This window comes from Rhagoletis pomonella, unplaced genomic scaffold (assembly GCF_013731165.1).
Source record: "Rhagoletis pomonella isolate Grant_MI unplaced genomic scaffold, Rhpom_1.0 Rhpom_scaffold_00002, whole genome shotgun sequence".
NCBI lineage: Eukaryota > Metazoa > Arthropoda > Insecta > Diptera > Tephritidae > Rhagoletis > Rhagoletis pomonella.
This window is the reverse complement of record NW_023458556.1, coordinates 57982265-58003860: the sequence shown is the minus strand read 5'-3', so window position 1 is coordinate 58003860 and position 21596 is coordinate 57982265. Positions and strand designations below refer to the sequence as shown.

The 21596-nt window shown below is 32.4% G+C and overlaps 1 protein-coding gene across 1 annotated transcript in view; it reads left to right on the top strand.

Moving 5' to 3' along the window:
• LOC118733867 (MICAL-like protein 1) overlaps nucleotides 1-21596 on the top strand; it is a 61990-nt gene that overhangs the window by 19190 nt on the left and 21204 nt on the right. Inside the window, exon 3 of the mRNA XM_036463487.1 lies at nucleotides 18720-18805. Coding sequence (XP_036319380.1) covers nucleotides 18720-18805 — 86 coding nt within the window. The remainder of the gene's footprint in view (nucleotides 1-18719; nucleotides 18806-21596) is intronic.

Sequence of the window (21596 nt, the reverse complement as noted above, 5' to 3'; positions counted from 1 at the left end):
CTTTGTCCTCCTTCCTGACATAACCTAGACAAAAAAATTTAAATGAATTATTGCTCATAAACCTGTAGCAATGTAAATAGCCACTTTGGGACTTAACCGATTGCTGATTGCAAGCACTGTAGCTGGACTTCATTCACCAAGTAATTCTCCTTCAACGAAAGCTGGATGCACCCAGATTACATACACTCACGACGAAAAGTATTTAGGCAGATAATTTTTCACAATATATGCAACAATTCTCATTTTACTTTTTTCCGCAAATATTTTTATAAAAATATGATTCATACCATAACAAAATGCATAAAAATATAATTTTTACACTTTATAGAAACTCAAGAAAATCAATAAACTTTCATGCGAATTTTTAATCAGATTTTGTTGTAATTTTTTGATTATGCAGTTTTGTAGCCCAATAAATTTTAGTATAATAAAGTGCAAGCTTGAAGTAGCTAGGACATACAGTGCATTTTTGACAAATTTTTTTTTTAACGCAATTTTTTGCATAAAAAAAACATTTCGAAAATACTTTGTATGGAAATAAATGCAAAACACTTCAAAAAAAACACCGCGATATTTTAGCATCTTCAAACTTGCATTAAAAAGTTGAAAGTTTGCATTAAAGTTTATTGAATTTTCCTGGGTTTGCACAAAGTTTAAAAATTATATTTTTCTGTTGTTTGTGGTAATACGAACCACAATTTTATATAAAATTTAAATAAAAATCTATGCAATATTGTGAAAATTTATCTGTGCTAATACTTTTTGTCGTAAGTGTACATATGTATATGCTAATGGCTACTAAGGGCCAAATTCACGGAGCGTAGTTAACTCAGAATAGGCAGTTACGCACTGTGAATTTGGCCCTTAGTCCGCCGGTGTATGTGCAGTATATTTTGTATGGAGCGCCGCTATCTGTGTTTTATTTTTAATAACTACTTAATTCGGGATCCAGGACAGTTTGAAAGCAATCCAAAGATCTAAATATTTTTCATTTGATTATCTTATTGCGGTATTTCATTATTTGAAATTGATTTTTTGTGGATTCATCTTTTATGTATGCTCTTATTCATATTATGTTGATGGAACTTGTAAGAACCAGGGCTCTCCGAAAAATTGTCTTCTGTTGGAGACCAATATTTAATTTTTTTTTTCATGTTCATTGAAATTCTAAAAATAGACATATGACGATTGTGGGTCTCATTTTACATTTTCAAATCTTTCCTATTGTTTTGCCATGGAGAGAGAGGCGTTTTGATGTTGCTTGGAAACCAGCAATTTATTTCAAATTAGTATACATACATATATTACTTCTTTCTATCGTTTCTCCCTACGAACCTAAAAATATGTACAATGGTGACTCAAAAACTTTTACTTTTTCTACCTTCGAAAGTCCGCCCACTGCTCTCCCTAACCCATAACAATTCAATCAATGAAAGTAAATTGGTTGCCCATGGACGCAAGCGCACAACTTTTCAAATTCGTAGAAATGCGCTCACCTTTTGCCTTCTATGGAGTTATTTTTTTTTTCGTTTTTTTTTCTGCTAATTTTCCACTCTACAAAACACTAGGGTTGTTGGCCTGAGTCAAAAACGTTTGCCGAAAAGGTATCTAACAATCAAAAGATAGTACAACAACAGAAACGCTCTATACTGAACATTCAAAAAGTAAGCGCTGCACTATTCTCCATCCTCCATGCTCCATCTCAGACGCCGATCGTGATGCTGTAATATCTACTAAAGCCAAGCGTTGCGACGCGTCCGGATGGCAAAAGTTACAATTTTACTTTCACTTCTCACTTGCCCATAATAGTAGTTACGGATTTGCAATTGTTGTGAGATTTCACAGTTCATTTTTTTTCGATTGCTTTCTTCATTTTTGTTGCTGTTTCTGTTTTTTTTTTCTTCTTCTAAGATCTACAGACAGATAAATTACAACTGAAATTCTTGTCGATTGTGTAAGATCGGCACGATTATTGGCAGCTTTTGGCAAGGCTGTTTACAGTTGTAGCGCGAGAAGGCATTGAACTCTTGGCGCTGTTATTAAAGTAGTAGTTAATGGTAGGGGGGTTTCAATTGTGTGCAATTTTGTAATAAGCGATAGAAGGAAACGTGAGTTTGAAATTTGCAAATAATTAGGGAGATTTTATTTGATTGATTTCCCTTGACTTCAATGTTAGGTAGAAATTATTGATTTCGCAAAAGCTCATTGGCAAGGAAGGAGTAAATTTAGGTGAAATAGTGCAATGATTCAATCAATCAGAAAGGTAGTAAAAAACTTTATCGAAAATAGAAACTTATAGATCTCACTGGTTACGGGAATTAATGGGGGAGTAAAGAAAAATGTATTTTTATACTCAAATTTCCAAGCCTACAGCAAGGTCTGGCTCAAAAACCCTTTTATCATCGGGAAATGTAGATCGCATACACATAAATATGGTGAGTTTGAGAACCAAATACAGTTTTGCAAAAACAGAATGCACATAGATTTGGATATTAAAACCCGTTCTTTACAACTCGTGAAGAAAAAATTACTTTAGTTAGTAATTTTATAATACGTATTATAGCAAACGATTAGTCATGGTGAATGCATAATTACACTCACTTCACTTGATCAGTTTGTTTACTTTGCAACGCAAATAATAAAAATGGCAAATCTGAAATATTTAATATTTCTTTCACAAAAATCTGTCGGCAGTTAAATGCTTGCAACAACAAATAACCGCCAAAGCAAAGCAAGGCAATAAATCAATTCCATGCCGACATAAATTTTGAAATTGACACATCGATTCGTTGCTGAAAAGGCGATAACAAAACGCTCAACACAATTATGCTAGCAACATGAGACAAAATCAATTCTAATGAAAAAAAATATGAAAAATTAGAGATAAATAATTTTTATTCATGGGACACAGATAAAATTTTAAAAGCAATAAAAGTAAATATCGATGGTACGCTGCAATAACCACACTTTTCAAATTAAAAAAAAATAATAATAATTGAAAAAAAAAACTTCGAAAGATTAATTGAAAAAAAGGTCTGCCAACGGGGAGTCTTAATATTGTTCTGCTTGCCTTTTAGCAATACGTTTTCTAAAAATTAAATTAAATTTAAAAAATATATCTATATAGCTTTTAAACAATAAAAACTAAAAATTAAAAGAAAATGAAATCAAAAAAGCAAAAATAATAAGTAAAAACATATAAAATAGGTTCCGAATAATTTAATGAACTAAAAAAAGATTTTTTTTCTTTAAAATAATATGATACAAAAATTAAAAGAAAATTATATTAAAAAACTCAATTGAAAAAAAGTTGCTTAAAGTTAAATGAAATTAAAAAATAATATATATTTTTCTTAAAAAAAACAATAAAATCTAAAAATTAAAAAAAGTAAAAAAAGTAAATATATGTTTCCATAAAAATAAAGAAGAAAAAGGTTTCTAAAAATTAAATGAAACTAATATATTAATTTATAATATTTTTTCTTTTTGGAACAACAAAATCTAACAAGTAATTTTAAAGCAAAAAACAAAACCGATTTCAACTCTCATATAAAAATTTAAGATTATCCGAATGAAATATATATATGAATATCCGATGAAAAAAAGAATTAACGAAATCGGTTAACGTGGTCCAACATACATAAAAAAAAATTAGAAGAAATTAAAAACATACATACACACATATGTATGCCTGTATATTTTTCTTTTTTTCTAACAACCAGTTTTAAAAATTGACAGAAAATTAAATTTTAGAAAAAAATATATATACCTAAATTTATAAAAGAAAGTAAAAAATATTCTGCCGCCCGGGGATTCGAACTGCCGATCTCTTGCATGACACGCAAGTGTTTTGCTCAGTCGGCCATTGCGACTCTTGGAGCAGCGCGAGCAAAATGATATACAAACGCTTTCTCTCAAAACAGCTTTTCACCATGAAAGTTGGTTAGGAAGCTTTTTGTTGAAAGAATTTCGTGCCAGAATAAACAGTCTTTCAAACTATCTTTCATACTGCCTTAAGGTGCTGGTAACGATAGGAATAATTCTCATAAGACAAGGAATTCACTCTCATCGTAGGATAAGTTTCCATTCTTATTACTAATTAGACTGTGAGAATGAAAGTTATTCTCATCGTATATCAGCACATTTACAAAATACTTTCAACTATCTAAGGCAGAGTTTCCCTGAAAGACCTCAGAAACCATTTAACACTTCTGGAAGTGCGGAGCTCAGCGCGAGCACTATTCTGGCATAGTTCGCACCATACGATTTCGTATCTATCCTCATACATATAAAGTAGGCGTTTTATATTTCTTTCAACTTTAATTTGGTATCTAATACGACCCTTAAATACCTAAACTGAGAAGATAGAGTGATTTCCAGCTTAACTACTATACAAACATACACTCGTACGTACATACGTACGTCTGTATTTATCTACCTACCTTTAAATCGCTAACCACCTAATTCGTCCAAACCTCAGTCAAGGATAAAAGTGAATTACAGTCGTGATCTACAAAGCTCAATTCGTACAAATTAACCAAAACCACTCAGCTACAGCTCAATCATCAAGCAAAAACTGCATTTGCGACGAAAAAAAAATTAAATGAAATATTTCATTTGTAAATAACTTAGGTAGTTTAACGCAAAATGCGCACTTTTAAGTAGTCGCAACAAACTGGTTTGAAGTTAAAAGATTGCAGGCAATTTGTGCAGAAAAAAAAACAAATAAAACTATTCGCAAACTTTTTCATTTGCGATTTTCGGCAAATTAAAAATCACTGCCTGGTAGGTAGACTTCTACGAATTTCGGCGTGTTTTACAGCTCCTTTTTTCGGAAGATGTTTCTGCACTTTATTCAGTTTATTGTGTTTTTCTTCTTGTTTATTGTTTATTCGCAAGGGACCTCCTTCCTTTCATTTCTCGCAAGCATGTCTTGTAGGCCAATTTAGCTGGTCGGCTGTCCGAAAACTTTTTTCCATCGTCCAGTTTTGGACCCTACTCAAACGTATCGATTGCGCTCTGGTGGTGGTGATGGCGGTGGTGGTGATGGCGGTAACTCCGACAGCGGTGGTAGCGGCGGCATCGTTTGCTTATCATCAGGCTTTCCGTTCTTTTCGTTTGTTTATTTTTTCGGGTGTTTTCATTGTATTTATTGCGTAATTTGAGCAGAAAATTGATGCAATCATCGATGGATGCTGATGTGGTTGATGTTGCAGCACGTAATCGCTGCCTTTATTTTGTTACTTGTCGGTTGTCGGTTGCCGGTGCTCTTTCGCACTTTTTTCCCCCAAATTTGGCTACACTTCTCTCATGTTTCCTGTGCCTTTTTTCGATAGTGATTTTCTGTTTTTTTTTTTGGTATTTCGATTTTTGGTTTGCGCATAAATTTAGGGTTTTTGATCTTTTGCGCTTACCATTACGAAGATTCAATCTCGTCTGCCTTGTTGTTTGTCCACCGCGGCGGCCTGTCTGGCCACCGATGTGATTGACCTTTCCAGCCAAATTGGCTGCACAGGCACTCTAAAGGTAGTAGGGAAAGAGGTGTGCGTAAGTTGTGTTTGTGATTTTTTTTTTACGCTTTCGAGATTTGTATTCCATTAAAGCGTATTTTGCTTGTGTTTCCTTCTTTTGTGTATACACACCCTTTTCGTTAGCGTTTGGTCCCCCATTTGGTGAGTAATAATTCATCGCATTTGTGTTGCTGCTGCTCCCAGATCAGAACATTTTATCTGCTCGAATATTCGTATGTGACTCGGCATTCAAGTCGTTTACTTACTTACATATCAACTTATGGAAATCAACTTAACGTACAAATGTACGTACGTTTTTTTGACATTGCTGCGCGCAGCTGAAGCTTTTACTGCACATTCATATGGACACACTTATCTACTTGTATAGTTTTTTATCGCACGTTTTTTCATGCGTATTTTAGCCATTTTTCCACCTTAGTGTACGCATGTGAGCGAAAGAAAAAAAAATTATATAAAAAAGAGGTGATAAAGTAAAAATAGTTTTGCTCATAAAATCTGAAATCTACCGCATGACATAACCGCCTTCAGCAACTCTGCTCAAGTTGCCGTAAAGACACGCCTAATCAGCACTAAGTCACGCTTTGCAATTCCGCCAGAAATTTAAATTTTTTTTTTAATTATCTTGCAACATTTGAAGTCTTGCTTTTTGCAATTTTTTAGTGATTTTATTTTCGGTTGTTAAATTCTTCGTTTATTCTCTTAGGGTTAAATTAGTTTAATATGTACATTAGACGCAAACAAAACAGTTCGCCGTACATCTCCGCGCCTAAAGAACTAGTATTTTTGCAAAGGCAATTTCGAAAAAGAATTTTTTCGGCCCAACCTAGGGATCACCTTTTTACATTTTTCGGTGACACTTACGTGGCTTTTATTAACTGACATTAGGCTGGTATCTTAGGGTGATAAAAACTGAGGTCTGGTGTTTAAGTAGGAGAACGGTGTACTCGAGGTCGATAAGCTTTGTTACAAACAAATTTTCTCCTTGATACAAAAACATCGATACAACATACCTTAAAACCCGACTGCCGAAGATATGACGAAAAATTACAAAAGGCACTTTATTAGCAAAAGTTTAATGACTTTTGTAGATATTTAATTTATTGACATTAGGGTGGTGCGTTAGGGCGGCACGTATTGAGATCTGGTGGGCAAGTACTAGAGCGGGGTACTTCAGGTCAATAAACTTGGAAACAAAAATATGTCTCCTCGCGATAAAAACTTTGAATAATCATACTTTTAGGTGCGACAGTACGCCTACGTTCGCCAAAAATAATTCGAAATTGCCTTCGAATCGAAATACAGTGAAACCTCCCTTGGGCGGACATTCACCGTCAGTCATTTTTTGTCCGCCCAAGAGAGGTGTCCGCTCAATGGAAGGGATGCTTATTTTAAAACTTTTTAATGTTTAAATTAATTGAATAGTCACTATTTCTTATTTGAATAAAAGATATTGATATTACATCGTTCAAACAAAAATGTGCATGTATTTTTTCAAAAGTGCATATTTCATTTATGTATGTGCGTAAGTACATATTAAGTAATAACAAAATAAAAATAAATATTACATATTAGCCCATAAACTACATAAAACCATAGATTCATTACATAAAAAAAAAACTGGGAAATTTTCGATTGACGTAAGTTTTAATTTTAATTTTTTTCAGTGTAAGTACCTTTTTCATCAATAGTTTTCATGTTTTTATCAGTAACAAAATCCAACCAGAAATCTAAATTTTCGATCCATGTATTTATTATTATCTATTGTTATAAATTCATCAGAATTGGAATTGGAGTCTCTAAGGGTTTCTGATAATTCAAATAACGAACCTAAACCACTGCGCAAACCCAACTAAATGTGTGCATAAAAATCACATTTTATGCGGGAAGTCCCCCTTTTCGACTTAGTACTCCGCCTATGAGGAGTTCGCGTCCGCTCAATAGAGGTTTTTGTGTCCGCGTCCGGCCAAGAGAGTGTCCTCTTAAGAGAGAGTAATTTGTTCCGAAATTTATACTTAAAACTTGGTATAGGAAAAAATGTCCGCCCAAGGGAGATGTCCGTCTAATAGAGGTGTCCGTTAGGAGAGGTTTCGCTGTACTTTCTTAGCAAAAGTTTCATAAGCCTTGATTTATCCTGAATAAATAAAAACTATCTAATATTGGTTCTTTTAAATAATTCACCAACTTCTACCATTTTACATACAGTCTACCAAATAATTTTTTTTTCTGAGTCCAAGCACTGCTCTCGAATCACCCTACATACATATATGTATGTAAATGTTCATTTTATAAATTGTAGGCCATTTCTGCTGGTATTGTGACTTTTATGGCTTATAAAGTCGCGTGGCTTTTACCATTACTGAACAACGACTGCAACAATAACATTACTGACCATATGCCACTGAACTTCTATGCATTTGTATATATGTATGTACGTAAATAGGCACATACTCATTTATATGTACTTAATAGGAAGCTTTTGCTCTAATGTAATTGCACTGTTATTTTTCAAACTTTTTTATTGGATGCTGTTTTCTTTTTATTGCTAAATGTGCAAGTTTTTACTGTATGTATATACATTAGGGTGGTCAAAAAACAGTAAATTCATAATTGTAATGATCTCACCCCCTAGGATTGTTCTATATCGAAAAAGTATACCCCTATTTTTGTTTGAAATCAAAAAATATTTAGAGGTCGCTCAAAGCGCTCAAAGCTTTCCATGTATTTTTATATGCAAAAAACAACTTTTCGTAGAAATGCTATAGAATTCTCGAAAATCAATGTTTTTCGATCGGAAAACCATTGTATTTTTCGGGGTTTTATGGGTTCTTGGTGGATCTATAAATTATAGTTGCGATGATAAAATGGTTGAATAAATAATTGGGTATTATTATTGGGAATCGCGTGCAGATAAACAGAGTTTTCCCGATAGAAAAATATTGGTTTTTACGAAAAGATGTTTTTCCCCATATAAAAAACATGGAAAACTTTGGGCGCTTTGAGAGCGAAAAAAAAAATATAGATATATTTTTTTTGGTATAGAACAATCCTAGGGGTGAGAGCATACAAATTCCGACTTTACTTTTTCACATGCATTTTTGGACCACCCTAATGTACATACTTAAGTCAGTTGAAGCGGGGCTGCTGCCTAGCGTACATCGGGACACATGCCAACATAAGCAGTTTAGAAAATGATTTATTGCGGTCATTTTGGTCTGTACGAGGAAGTTTTCCTGCTTTTATATGCTCACTTATCCGTTTGTGGCAAAGAAAGTGTGAAATTTTTTAACAATTATGGTTGTTTATTATTTGCTTAAGATAGTGCACCATTCTACTTGGGTGTTTACTGAAAAGAAAATCGGGTATGAATAAAAATTTTCTTTAGGCAGAAATACTTACTTATGACGTTTTCTTTTCTGCAAAAAATGTTTCACTTTCATTGCCTTCTCCGTAATATGTATTTATGCGTAGAGCGCACAGAAAAGGCGAACAATTTTCTGAAGCAAAGAAAACGCCAGTTTGTATGTATTAGGGTGGTTCTTAAAAATAACAACATTATGGAGCACCTCCTTATTTTATTCTTGGTGGAAAATAAACACATTTGAAAGAATAGATTTTTTTAAATCGCAAAAATTCGACAAAATTTTGACTTTGACCAGCTATAAATCAGCGACTTTATCAATTTATATTAATAAGTTTCAATAATATGTGAAATTTATTAGTTTTCAAGTAAAAATTTTGTAGATTTTTACGATTTAAGAACAATTTAAAATTTTTTCAAACCCTGGTAGTAGTAGTTTTTAATTTTTAAATTTTGGTGGAAAACTAATATAAAAAGCCCAGGCGCAAAACCTTTTTATGTGCAAGTATTCATTTGAGTTTGACGTATTAACTGATAACTACAGAGATCATAGTTAAATCTCTATTTACTGGTCGCCAGACCAAAAAGGGATGAATGGGAATGGCTATGCAAAAGCTAGAATAAGCTAACCACTAGAAAAAAAAACCCCGCCCCAATTATCCAAGAACAGAATTACCCAAGGCAATGGCATCGAAATCCTTGTAACAGTGAGAGTACTACCTGAACCATTTCCTAGCATTTGGTAGATCACAACTTAGTCGCCTAGGCTCCGTCTTCTTTTCTTTACTGTAGAAAATTACAGGTTAAACTCGGTAACAGGTGCACTATAACTAAGTTTTTAGTGTACGCGCCCAATTTCTTGATAACACTAAGGACCAACTAATAATCTATGTCCAATTTCACAGCTCAGCGAAGCTAAATTAGCCTAACCTTTGCAGTATTTCATTAGCAGTCAAATTCCTTCAAGTATAAAGGATCTTCTAGTATGATCCAAGTAGAATGCTTTTCTTCAGAGGTGAGGGCGTTGCCCAGATAGAATTTCGCCGAGTTTCTGATGTCTAGGTTAACTTGCGGGTTTGTCGAAAGTTGGCACTGTTTTAGGAAATCTGAAGAGTATCCAGGATTTTATGCACTGCGCGTTTCCAAAACAGACGACGTCCTTACTGGTTTATTTTTCCAAGACGATGTTCTGCATGCGTATATAATGCAATTGCCTTCAAAAAACCAGCTAATGAAACAACCGAAAAATACTTTTAAGTCTTATCTTTTAGTCGCATTCATAAAAAATTAAATAGATTTAAAGAGATCTATAAAGTGATATTTTCATACAAATTTTCTTCTTTATTGATTTAAAAAAAAAAAAATAATTAAAAAATATATAAAATGAAAAGCTTAAAAACTGTAGGTAGAGAAAAACATGTGTCAACTTATTTTCTTCTTTTCCTTTGAGCCGGGTTTTCGTACTATTTCATTTGCTTTAATTTCTTGTTACTCCAATATATCTAAATTTGGATTTGATGCTTTTTAAAGACTTCGACATAACTTTCTCCACACTTTCTGTTTTAACATTTGTTATAAAAAACCAAACAATTGATCGCATCAAACACCTTGAAGCACCAATACGTACATATGTATATAAAAATTCAATAAATCCATTATTTCTCAAATGAAACTCGGTCAGCAGTGTTGAAAAAAAAAACACAAATCAATAAAAAGGGCACAATCAACTACTTACACATAAACATATTTATGTACACGCTGTCATTGGAACTGCGCACAAGTCAAATTTGTTACACCTCCCACTCCACTTACCATGTACCACTTGCCACTTGTAACCTAATGCTCTCACAAACAATGAACATTAAATCTCCAAGTGTAGCAAAAGTAATAACAAAATTAAATTGGAAAAAAAATATTCGACGTCTGCTTGCGCATTAATGGGCGATCGACGAGCAATTGATATGGCCTATCAATACTGGCATCAATGACGCTATCGATCTCACCAACCGAACAAACGAACACCAAGCACAGACAATGAAGCTTTCTTCTAGTGGTAAGGCGGCGTTTTTGTTGGTGTTGTTGTTGTTGTTTTGTAAGTACCTATACCTCAATCGACGCAATTCTACGCATAAAACGATTTGATGTGAATGAAATGTTTTCATATAACTTTTTTTTTTTGCCAGCAATCGCACACAAATATCTACATACTCGTGCATATGTATGTATGTACATAATTATAACCTCAAAAGTGAAATTGATCCACTCACTTTAAGTGTAACACACACGTACATATGTTCAATATATACATACATATGTATGCACATTTTAATAAACCATGGGCAACAACAAAAAAAGATGCTGACGAACCACTTAAATAAGTGATCTTTTATGTGCGATGGTTACAATGTTGCATTGCAAATGCACGTTTGTGGTAGCTGTGATCATTGTTGTTGCTGCTGCTGCTGCACTCCAAGTGTGTTTCATGATGATGCAGCGTCTTTAACGTATCGTCTGATTAAATACATATCACTCTTTTAAGGAATATAGCTTTGTCCAACTTTTGATTTTCCATCTTTTGCACTCTACTACTGGGCATAATGGGTTTATAGTGAATTCAATTATTATTTTTTCTCTTTGTGGACAATTTCAATTTCATTGCATTTCATTTTCTATTCAGCGCCCATATAAAGCTTCTCCGTAACTGAGTAGTGGTTACTCTATTTTTGTGTGATTTCCATCGAACAAACGCAGATACTAATGTGTTCATAAATACATATGTACACACATTAGTACAAATACACTCTTGAACATTTGTTGCATTTCACTGCAATCAGCTTTCATCAATGTTGAGACACAAATGAATTGATCGGTACTCATATTAATCAATGATCATTCATACAGACATATGTATATATACATAGATATGCAAACATATGTAAGCACATTAGGGCGGGTAATTTTTTTTTACTATGTGTGTTTGGTATAATACCTGAAATCCTTGGCAAATTTGCCGGTCTGTAATAAATTTTGAGCTTTCCAAATTGCGAAATTAGGTTTTTTTCTTAAACAAAATTATTTTGCTGTAGTATCGTAAAGAAGTGTTTACATTTTTTTTTTAAGTTATGCTATACGGGATTTTCTGATATGAAGAATCCATTTCTGGGCTTACATTTTTCTTAAAACATCCGGTGAAGCATTTGAAACTTATAGATATTTTTTTACTTTTCCTTCAAATTTTTTTCCATACATTCATTGTTGATTTCTTCAGACCCATTAATTTCATAGCAATCTAAATCAACATTAAAATTTGCTAAAAAGTATTAAATGCGATTGATGAGGAGAAACTATAACTTTCGTTTGTAAATGATTTTTCTTGCAACTCTCTTTCCGATACTTTTGATTCGGACTAAGTCTTCAATATCAATATATTCAATATATTACTCGTAATATAGTAAAAATTGTAAAATTAAAAAAAATATATCTATATAATTTTGATTAGAAAAATAATGTTTACTCTTAATTAACCAAACTTTTCTTTAATTTATTAGCACTGTACGACGGTACAACTAAAAAAATTTTATATTGCGCCCTCTGGCGGATATTTTAAAACATAAGTTAAGTCCGAAAATGGGTTCCTTATATCAAAAAAACCGTGCTTATACAACAAACTTCAACACTTCGTAACAACACTACAACAAAATAAAACTTTGCCAAGGAAAAAAAGCCAACGTTCGCAATTTGGCAAGTACGAAATTGATTTTAGACCCAATTTTACAGAGAATTTCACGTAAAGTTCTCTATGTCATACCCTCAAAGTCGAAAAAATATCCCATATAAAGTGAACCGCCCTAGTGTGTACATATATTCGTATAAGACTTGTCCCACTTTCTGTGACAATAACGTTGTTTTGAAATTTAAGACGTTGTGCGCCTTTTTTTAGAGCATTTGTGAGGCTTTCTTGACTTATTTAGCTACTTTATCTCTAATTTCCCAGCCATATAAGTTTCTTGTGCATAAATATTAACACCAGTGTATAGCTTTGTATAATCTGATAATTTTATTATTACTGTGATGCACTGCCCACTTTTTTCGCTGGGTTCATTAAATAAATCTGCATGCCAATACATATTAGGCGGCACATACATTGCAAAGCAATTCGTGGATCCTCATGCAATGGTTGAGTTAGTGTTCAGCTTAGTATAACTCCTGGAAGTGCTATTGTGCTGAAAGTCTCCTAAAAGTTTTGAATTCCTCGGCTGCACGAAATTTTACAGAACGCAAAAGCATAAAGACGAAAGTTGGAGACGATTGAAGTAGAGACGGTGTTCTTAAAATTAGTAGAGCATCGGGTTAAGTGGCATTCAATTCTTCAAGGTTAGGTCTCAGAAGAAAATTGAAACCGCAAAACTAAAGAAATGGAAATTCCTGGACATCTGCTTGCATAAAGTGGATTTCTTCGCCCTCTCTTCCACATTGAGACCCCACGACAGTCTATTATCAAGTATCCAACATTCTCAATGAAAAGTACTAAGTACGTATTTTCTGCGTGCCCTAAATTGTTTGCAAATCGGATACATAGGAACTTATATGTATAGTATATGCACATAAGTATATACTATTGAAGTAGCCATTTTAGGCCAAGTACGCCGAAAATCCATACATACATAAATGGAATTAATCAAAACACTTTCATTTTCAAACACGTTCGGCGTTCCAAGTCCGAAATCAAAGAAACGAATTTCGGTTACGCCTTTACAGATTTGTTAGGGTTATTTATGACTGCTTTCGCACAGTCATATACACGCATGTATACTATTTATATACCTATGTATTTACATCAATGCTTACGTAGGTTTTGTCTTTGATTAATAAAAATGATTGGTGGTATAACGAATGCAATTTAATTTCTAAAAAATAAAAATTACGTAAAATAGAAAAAAAAAAAGTCGGTACAATACAAGTAAACTCAACAACTACATACATATGTTTGCATAATGGGCCCGCAGCGATTTATGAATGAGCGATAATCAAATCACTAATAAACGCCTATAAATTGTACTGCAGACACAAAAGAATACAAAAAAGCAACAAACCAAAAACAGAAAACAGAAAACAGCGAAAATAGGTACTTTAAAAACGAATAGAAACGCCAAATAAGCCAAGAAACTAAAGTTGGTAGCAGAGAATGAAAATGCATTTGACTATGTACTTGCATGATTATAACGAATCGTTAGCGATAATACGATTTGAAAGGTTAAACTGAAAGCGAATTGTAAGCTGATAAACTTAGTTGAACTTGGTATACATATATACTAGGGTGAGCCAAAAAAAACGAGCCTTACGAATTTATGACCTTAAAAGAATATATTTACTGAGATGAAAATTTTCCCATTTACACGTAAAAAATTTTGTACCATTAAAAATTTTATAACTATTGACCCGTTTGAGATAAAAATTATTTCTACACATATTCTTGTAGGGCATTAATTTCACTAAAAAATTACCTTGAAGCTATTAAGAGTATTAAATATGTTAATAATATTGCTGAACGAGTTATAGCATTGAGCCAAATTTATAATCGAACTTGGACGAAAGGCGAAGAACAAAATCTATTTCTTTTGCAAGAGTGCAATTACATCGCCAGCGATATCCCAAATTTAATAAACTGAATTTTATTAATAATTAAAAATAATATTAATGTTTAAAAATGCAATAAAACTTAAAAAAAAAATTATTAAAACTCTCTCTTCTCTGACAATTCTAGTTCATAATTAACATTTTCTACAAATTTTTTATCATTTTAGTGTACGTTTTTTCATTTAGCATGAATATTTCCAATAATAAAGCCATACAACCGCATATTTCTGTTTTCCTTTCGATTTTCATAGCCTGTAAGTATATTAATTTTTGAGACTAGAGTCTAGACAATCAACTTCAGAGTAAATTTTATCTCAAAAGCTTCAATAGTTACAACATTTTTATAAAAAAAAAAAAAATATCTTCATGTTATTTAAATGAAAATTTTCAAATGCCCACTGACACCTTTTAAAATTCTAATATACATTTTTTCAAATGGGAGAAATTTCTTCTCTGTAAATAGGTCATTTTATGGCCATAAATTCTTTAGGTTAGTTTATTTTGGCTTACCCTAATACATACATATATACAGGCAGTAGCAGCGCATTGTTGAGGGTATAAAACAAAGCGCTACCAATTAATTTGCATGCGCGTATACAATAGACTACAATAAAAGGCTGTGTAAAAATTTATTGGCAACAAGGAGTTAACAAAGGAAACACACATTTATGTACTTTGAAAAATCTCGCGTTAAAAAAATTTTGAAGCCCAGTTAATACCCGGTTTACTGTTAGGCTTTTAAGTGTAACAAGAAAGAAAACTAATTTATTCTTTGAAAAAACCAATTTTATTTTTAAATAAAATCTCGGGATTTAAGTAAACAAATGAAGTTGGAATTTTGCAATAAAATATATATATTTGCCAAAACATGAACAATGTGTCAAATTTCTAGTAAATAGGCCATTTCAGTATTAAATAAGTAGCGTAAACTTTGTAGCTGTTGTTTATATATGCATCTACGTACATACATACATAGATTTTTTAATTACTTTATACATATGTGTCTGAATAAAAACATACACTCCCAGTCATTTGAATAGCACACCCTTTTAATCCGCAGTATGTACCACTTTCCTTTCGTTTGCTTAATATTCAATAATTTTTTATAAAAATTAAAATTTTAAACAAATTTAAAAACATGTCAACAAATGGGTGCGCTATCCCAAAGACCTGCAGTGCATAAATTAATGACATTTTTAGAAAAAAATCAGATATGCCATTTTGTAGCCCATGCATTTTAGTGTAATAAAGTGCAAGTTTCAAGTGCCTACAAAATACCGTTGATTTTTGAATTTTTTTTTTTTTTGTTGACGGCGCGCCGTTTCGTTTTTTCCCCCATATAAGAATTTGATCGAGCATACTTCCTATGGAAGCAAATGCACTATGCCACTTGAAACTGGCACTTTCCAGTAAAAGATGCGAAGACGGCAAAATGAGGAGCGCTCTAAATAACTGATCCTCTGAGTAGTTGTCAACAAAAGTCAAACAAAAGAAAAAGTATAAGCTTAGTAGACATGGCTGATGCATGTCTATTGCCAAAGTTAAATTTGAACTGTGTCATTATTATTTCACTTAAATTTTCACTTTACAACTAAAGCTGAATCAGAAGGTCTTAGAACTTTGCCCATTTCATACAAAACAAAAAGGAGCAAAGAGTCGACCACGGAGGGCTTTAGATATCAGAAATAAGGGCTCCGAAAAGGCGTCTTATTTTCTATTTAGTCCTTTTTGTTTCTTACAAGGAAACCTTTCATAATTACATACATTCGATTATCATTGATCTGCTTTCAATACGAAACTAGCATGCTCTTAAATAGTTTATGTTTATGTGAGAATCGCGCCGGGCCGAAATCGATGGTTGTAATTTGTTTAGTAGTTTGTTTTTAATTCCTTACTTCATATAAGTTAAAAAAAAATATTACCATAAAAATGTCTACAGGTGGAAAGCAATCTAATTAACATTTTCCTTTCAAATTTTAATTATATGTTTATACTAAAATTAATTGACGGATCGATCAACTGCACGCACACATCACAATTAAACAGCTGCACAAAGCGAATGCCCAATAAACATTGTGGCGAACGTTCGAAAATATCTTCGATATCCAATATGAATATCGAACTGAGTACAAACTCATAACCAACCTTAGTTTTCCAACGTTCATTGTAAATTGGAAATACACTCGAAGTGGATTCCAAAAAAAATTAAAACCAAAGTAACAAGAGAGAAAGTGAAATCCAGGTCATTCTCGAAGGAAAATACATATGTATAAGACAATCACTCTCGCTCAATAAAATTTCAATTCGATATGGGCTGGATGTCGAATTCATAACGAAGGGAAAATACATTGGATAACGAATACCAGCCTATTCTATTGCACATTCGTTATCGAAGGTGAGACTCGAAAAAATATTGATTTTTCAAACATTTTCGAATTTGTAACCAAGTCTAATGTTTATTGGGTGTAAACACAGCTTCATATGTATGCACGTATACGCACATATGTATGCACGTATACGCATACATACTACTTAGATGTGTACGTCCATAAAATGTAACTTATTATTGAAATCATATAAATTGCATTTCATTAAACCATCAGTGAATAGATTTCCACGTTTGTGTGCTTGCTTTTCGCTTTCAATGGAAAGTTGGAAGATAATCAAATAATTGTGATTGGTTAAAAGTTCAGTTAGTCTAGACTTAACTTAATTTAACTTGACGTAAAAAATCACCAATGATTACTCAACACGTCAACTTAAGCCAGAACCGGAAATATTTTGTTCTTGTATCTTCGTTTTCAGCTGTTTGACAGGTTGCCGCCTATAATGCCACATCAAAAAAATTCAGACTAAAAATATCTCTGCCTTCATTTGTTTTTGAGAAATGCAGACACGAAAATCTGGCAAGCCTGATTCTCTCACCGCTCTCAGTTTTTGTAAGGCCGTAACATAAGAAGCTAAAATCGACAGGTTCTTAAGTTTCTAACGTTAAGTTAGAACACAGTTTCTCATACGTATAACAGGTTGGCCAAAATATTAAGGGAAGGTAAGTTACGGAAATTAAGCCTAGACTAACTAAGCTTTAATTCAGCATGTAAATCGAAAGTAAATATGTATACATATATAGTTCGCAGGTGCGTATGCGTAATATTTTCATCTACAGAACTCGGAGATAAATGAGATGATTCTATATTTTATTTTCCAGCAATGTTAAAATCAAATACATGCACTCTTATCTACTAGACGTCTGCATGAATCCATTCAAAACGACAAATGAATCGTTCATATTCTAATTGAATAAATGTAATTGGCTTTGAATTTTATTTAATGTAAAGAAATGTTAGCAAAAATTATTAAAAATCCACGCGATTTGCTTGCATTTAATTTTAAACTTGCACTTTTATAATAAAAAAAATTTACGGGCTATAAAACTGAATATTAAAAAGTTCAAAATTTTAATAGAAATTTGTTGAATTTTTTTCTGTATAAAGTTTAAAAACTTGATTTATATGGTTTTGGTTAAAGCATGAACCATATTTTCATAAAGAAAAAACAAAAAAAATTATAATTATAGAACCCTTACAAATTAAAAAAACAATCAGCTTGTACTCATTTTTGCTCCCCACTGTAAGTCTAGCCAGCTAATGTATGCAAACAAAACACTAGTTTTAACTTTAGCCTTCGATTTTTCAAATTATTTTTGCAAGGCAATTTTGATTTTTTTTTCTTTTTTGACGAACGTAGGGTTCGACCTTTTTATATTTTTCGTCATATCTCCAGCATTTACCCACCAGATCTCAGTTCCTACCACTCTAATATCAGTAAATTAAAGCTCGTTTTAATTTAAATAAACTTATTAATTCATTAAAATTAAATTAAATTATTAATAAACTTAAATTAAAGCTTTTAAAAAAGTTTTTCTAATCAAGCTTTTCGGCTATTTCAGTAGCTGTATTAAAATAAAAAAAGGATTTATTATTGCGAATGTAGGCCTCGCTAAAAAAAAGAAAATCAGAAACTGCCTTGCAATAATATTTTAGACTAAAGTGTGTACGGCGAACTTTTTTTGTTTGCTTGTAAGGTGGTACGATCTAATGTACATACTTATATACGTATTTACTATTTTATTTCTTCCTTAGTTAATTTACTTATATGTGTATTAAAAAAAATCCTATATTTGTTTATTGCAGATTCACCCAACAGACTGAAACGCCCATCGCCAACAACGTCCGCGGAGAAGGCACAAATTACGAAGGCAGCTGGACCGCCGCCAAAGGTGAGCTAATTTTTTCGAAAACATTTTTACTTCTCTACCTATAACTTTCCAAAAAAAAAACTATCTTTTCTCAAACAAATAATTACGGTCTGTGTATGAACTTTTAAAGCACGGTGTTTTAGAAATTTGAGGGATTTGAAACAAAATGACGAATTTACACACAGACACCGTTACGCTTTTGGTTGCATCGGCTATTTTGTATTTCATTTTAAAACGTAGCGTTCTTCTCAGGTATCACTCGCCAAATTTTTAGCTTTTTATCAAAATATACATAAGTCGTGATTGCACAAAATTTTAAATAGAATCGAGAAAGGCGTTCCTGAAGCATTGATCTTTTATATACAAATATTTTTTCTCGCTGACGGTGTTGTGCATTTTCTTCCATATAAAGTATGCTCGACAATTACTGTCATATGGAAGAAAATGCCTAGCACCGCAAGCAAAAAAAAAATATTAAAAATCAACGCCCTTTTCTAGCGTGTGGAAATTTGCACTTTAACCTTATAAAATTTATAAAAATTCTGAACAAAAAATTTAAAATATGAAATAAGCAAACGAACAATAGCCAAAACTGGTCAAAATGACACTTAACTTAATCAGATGACCACAAGTGTATGTACATAGCTATTTATCTTTTTCATGAAAATTTACAAAATTTTTTTACCTAACAAAAACTCCGTGTTTCATATAAACGACCACGTACTAATGTACATATAGAGGTACCATAATAAATATTTGTTTGTACAAAAACTGAGAAAAGAGTTTAGTTTCAACAACTAAATACGTTTCTCCCAACACGTGATTTGGTTTGAGTTACACGATTTGGTTACAATTTACCAAGTCTTGTGTTGACTCTTTTCTGAGTGTACCTACGTTGCATACTAACTGTTTTAATCTCTGCTTTTGACTAACGACTGTGTGCCTGGGTAGTAATTGCTTCCATTCATTGTTTGTTATCGCATTCTTGCTACTAATATTTTATTACTTATTTTCATTAATATTTTCGTTTTTAAATTTTTTGCATATTTTATTTAAGGATCTTTTAAACTTTAAATATTTCTTACACAAGTAGTATGTATTTTCAAATTATGTTTTTTTTTTGTATTGTCTACGAAAATTAAATGAGAGTTGTTTAAGATCCCTGATCACTATAGTATTATGTAGGCTCAGATTCCTTAAATTCAAAAGAAAAAAAATATTTAATTGGTATATACTAGATTTTATCCAAATAGGACAAGGGATTAAAAAGGATTACTAAGGAATTTCAATATGTAATTTGAACCTGCATAATACTGAAATGGCATGTAATCATTTTTCATTGATCCTAGAAAATTATGTTGACCTCAAAAGAAGAGAATTCCTATCGGAAAACTAAAGGCTCGCGGCGGCATCTCTTACAATTGGCCTAGAGAGTTGAGATTCGTGAAGGGTCATTACCAGGGAACGGATTTTATGGAAATTGCCTTTTTTTATGCTAAAGAGATAAAGTATATTCGATTAAGAATGTCCACGATTTAGCTTTCCCTGATTCCATATATACACATTTGATGTTGCCTTTTTTGCCTTTTTTAAGATATTTGCCTTTTTTTGCCTTTTCTAACTTTAAAAAAGTGATTATAGCATTTACAATTTTTTTTTTAAGATGAAAAAATAACACATGCCCATGCGGCTTATAGAAGCGCAGGGACCTCTTGCCAAATTGGTGTTGGAAAAATTTAAATCCGTTTTCTCAGTTAACGTAGGCTTGGAGACAATAAGGGGTGTGGAAAAAGTTGTAAAGGGTGAGGAAAACGCCCTTATTCCTGATAATATGAACGTTTCAAACGTTCCATATTTAAATTGGGCTCCACTTGTATCAACTTACGTCGAGCGCACATTTAGTACATTCAAGGCTTTTCTTCGCGAAAATCGAATAAAAATGCTGCCAGAAAACTTCAAAATGCATCTTGTGGTTCAATGTTACTAAAACTATACAGATTAAAGTTTTATGAGTTAGAAACTCGAAAGGATAAAATAGTCAAAGATTCAAAGTACAAATTTTTCATATAATGAAACTAGTTCATAGTTTTTCTCTTTTTACTTGTAATATAAACATTTCTAAAAGAAAAGTATTTTTTGATTGTTCTTCGTATTTTCTGTCTTTTTTAGTGCCTTATTTTGCTTTTTTTGCAATACCTAGTGCCTTTTCTTGCATTTTTCGCTATTTTGTTTTGCCTTTTTTTGCCTTTTTGCAATACCTAGTGCCTTCTCCTGCCTTTTTCGCTATTTTATTTTGCCTTTTCCAGCCCATTTCGTTATTTTATTTTGCCTTTTTTATAGGTTTTTAGGTCCTAAAAATCCGTTCCCTGGTCATTACTATACCAAATGCTTAAATTTGAGTCTTATTCCGGTTGCATTGCAGGATTTATTTTTTTATTTTTTTGACGTGCTTTAATGTACATAAATACAAACATATCTACATACATTAGTACGTACATAGATATGTGTGCCTTTGAATGCGTGCATGCCTCTTTATCCATACCTTATCTAGACTTACCTTGACTTGTGCGTTCTGCAGCAGTCAATTCCTGCTAACACATTGGCACAATTCCCCAGTTTGTAATCGCAAAACAAAAAACACAATCAAACAAAACAACAACAACGATAAAAAAAATCTAAAACAAAGTTCTATGAGAAAGCAGCAAGCAGAAAAAAGTGGCAACAACAAATGGTAAGGCCATAGAAAATGTAGGCAAAGCGTTCCAATGTAGCGCTTGACTGCATAGCGAAAGGAAATCAAAACACAAACATA